This window comes from Lottia gigantea, assembly GCF_000327385.1.
Source record: "Lottia gigantea unplaced genomic scaffold LOTGIsca_22, whole genome shotgun sequence".
Taxonomy (NCBI): Eukaryota; Metazoa; Mollusca; class Gastropoda; family Lottiidae; genus Lottia; species Lottia gigantea.
The window spans coordinates 1,521,571-1,524,631 of NW_008708555.1; the positions used below are offsets into that span (position 1 = coordinate 1,521,571).

The 3,061-nt window shown below is 36.6% G+C and overlaps 1 protein-coding gene across 1 annotated transcript; it reads left to right on the forward strand.

Annotated features, from left to right (window-relative positions):
* Window positions 1–474: 474 nt before the first annotated feature.
* LOTGIDRAFT_159879 (hypothetical protein) lies at window positions 475–1,807 on the forward strand (the record flags this gene model as incomplete). The annotated part of the gene is made up of 3 exons (XM_009054577.1): window positions 475–623; window positions 955–1,186; window positions 1,637–1,807. The coding sequence occupies 3 exons, from the start codon at window positions 475–477 to the stop codon at window positions 1,805–1,807; spliced, it is 552 nt and encodes a 183-aa protein (XP_009052825.1).
* Window positions 1,808–3,061: the final 1,254 nt, after the last annotated feature.

The window sequence follows — 3,061 nt, forward strand, 5'->3', positions numbered from 1 at the left end:
TCTCCTGCTATTTTCTATAATTATCTTTCATCATCTTCACAATGTCAAGCTATTAAGAACTGCATCTAATACCTTGACTTCACTGGGCGCTTTTCTTGCAACGTGGAATGCAGCGATTTGATCATTATGGCTTATGGTTTACAGAAATTCTGTCGAAGACTCAGACTGGTTGTATTCGGTAGCGTACTATCCAGTCAAATCGTTGTTTTCTGTCCAATGAAGACGCAGAGGCAGTTCGTAATAGCCTGACATTCTGAAGATGATATTGCATATATGCTAGCTCAATCTTCTAAAGCTTGACACATCATCGGTTGCAGACGTCTGTTATGTTTTTGTCTCCTTTTGTTGCCAAAGACAAACTGCTGCACCCTGGAACACTATATTAGACATCCACAATACATTCACATTTCCGACGATGCTATGTTAGTTTGCCACTCAAGACATGTCTCTCTTATCATTTCAGAACTAGCCACAATGGGTTGTACGATATCAGCCACGATACGTAATAAAGGTATAAAAGATCTACCCGGATATTTAACTCAGAGAGAAGTAGATATTGTACAGAAGACCTGGGCTATACTCTCTACAGATATGATGGGCACTGGTGTTTATATGTTTCAAAGGTACAGTTTGTACAAACTCATATTCATGTTTTCCCAGTTCCCTGTGTTCAGCCAAGACAAATTGACGGATATTTACATGATATCTGTAGACCATGGAATGTTCCTCTCAAATGTGCTTAAAATGACTTTTTGTAGCACAACCTGGTAAAACAATGTAACATTTACAACTATTGACCACACTGAATATTATGCTATTTCTACCATCCGACAATATGCGAAGCAGGACGTTCTCTTTCAGACCAACTGATGCCAATTGCATTTGTCAATAGTATCTTTTCCGAGACGTTTTATACATGTGTAATTGTTCATTTGGTATGTTGTTACTTTGCAGATTATTTGAAATTCAGAAAGATCTTCAGAAGTTATTTAGAAAGCTGTTACTGCCCTCAGAGACGGCTGACTATTTCTTTGATGAGGTGAAGCTTCAGAGTCACGCCATGATTGTAATGCAAGGATTGGGAGCAGCCGTTGAGAGTCTAGATGATTCAGTCTATCTAACCAATATCCTGTTGACCATGGGAGAGAAGCATTCGCAATATAACGTACAGCCTGAAATGATCTCGGTGGGTAACCTTCATTCTGTATCCGTCGTTCTTGTCAATTTGGTCGGTTTCAGAGTGTAACTATTCATAGCTATATACATGTATTCCTTCAAGACTTTTAATCGAAAGCTTTATTTGTATTGGTTGATCTTGTATATTGGAAGTTTTCATGATATTATCAAGTAGTCTGTATCTTGCTGAATCATACCTCATATGACCAGGGCATTAGTCTTATTTTGTTGATAAGGGCAGTTAGTAAATCCATCTATCTCCAATGCTCATTTGATTTCGCATATTGGAGGTGTTCGGTTAATATCATGTTGTCTGGTAGATTATTTGACCGGGTCTTTCACCTTGCTACTCTGGACAGCAATGGGTGATCTAGGACAATCTAGCTTCAATGCTTGCTGCCTCAATTTACCCCAATTTACTTCTGCCGCTAATCAATCTTTATGTCTTCTTTCGTTGTAGTTGTTGTGGCCAGCAATCAGAGATGCATTAAAACATAAATTGAAAGAAGACTTCACACCGGAAACGGAACTAGCTTGGCGTCATGTGTTCGATTACATCAGCAGCAACATGGCGGAAGGTATCAGAAATGGACAGAATAAAGTCAAATCGAACAAAGCTGTTAAAAGTTAAACTGTGTCTTGGACTTTGAGATCAGACGCATTCGAAATCATACCCAGAACCATTACTGTGTGCCTCTATTTTAAAATACTTACTTCCCCTTGTTATCTCAATCATCGGTCGTTCTGTTGTTCTGTTGTTCTTCGGGAATCGGGGTGAATGTGGACCGGATCATTAATCGGATAAACATTAGATATAAATGAAAATGATTAAACCCTATGGATATTTATAGTTTGTTGATATAGACTACATATATCAACTATGTGTGACAATAATTGGAAATGCGTGACGATATTTGAAGGTGCGTGACGAATTTTGGAAATGCGTGACGATTTTGGAAATACTTGACGATATTTGAAGATGCGAGATTATTTTTGGAAAGGCGTGACGATTTTGGAAATACGTGACGATTTTGGAAATACTTTTCGAATTGTTTTTAAACGTGTGACGATTTTTGGAAGTGCGTGACGATTGTGGAAAATTTATAACAATTCGTGCGAATACGAGAGGATCTGTAAAGGAGTGTATAACGCTTGAAGTAAATGGGTGACGATCTATACAAATATGTGGAGACAAATCTGAATGCAATTGCGGTGTGTGGAAATCTATAAAGATCATGGAAATGTATGAATACTTATAGAAAAATGTAACGATTTTGGAAAGGCATGAGGCGCTTCAGAATTATTTATACATATATATGAAGATCTATAGTAATCTATTAAAAGTTGAGACAATCTTTGGAATATGTAACGATCTACGACGATCTACGACGATCCACATTATATGTTACAATAATTATATAGAATAACGATCTTAGGAAAGGTGTCACGACTAAAGGATATGTCAATATTTGAAGAAATATGAACAATCTAAGGAAATATGTCACCATGTCACCATTTGAGGAAATATGTCACCATGTCACCATTTGAGGAAATATGTCACTATGTCACCATGTGAGGAAATATGTCACCATTTGGGGAAATATGAGACAATCTAAGGAAATATCTCACAATTTGAGGAAATATGAGACAATCTATTGAAATATGTCATCATTTGAGGAAATATGAGACAATCTAAGGAAATATGTCATCATTTGAGTAAATATGAGACAATCTATTGAAATACGTCATCATTTGAGGAAATATGAGACAATCTATTGAAATATGTCATCATTTGAGTAAATATGAGACAATCTAAGGAAATATGTCATCATTTGAGTAAATATGAGACAATCTAAGGAAATATGTCACCATTTGAGGAAATATG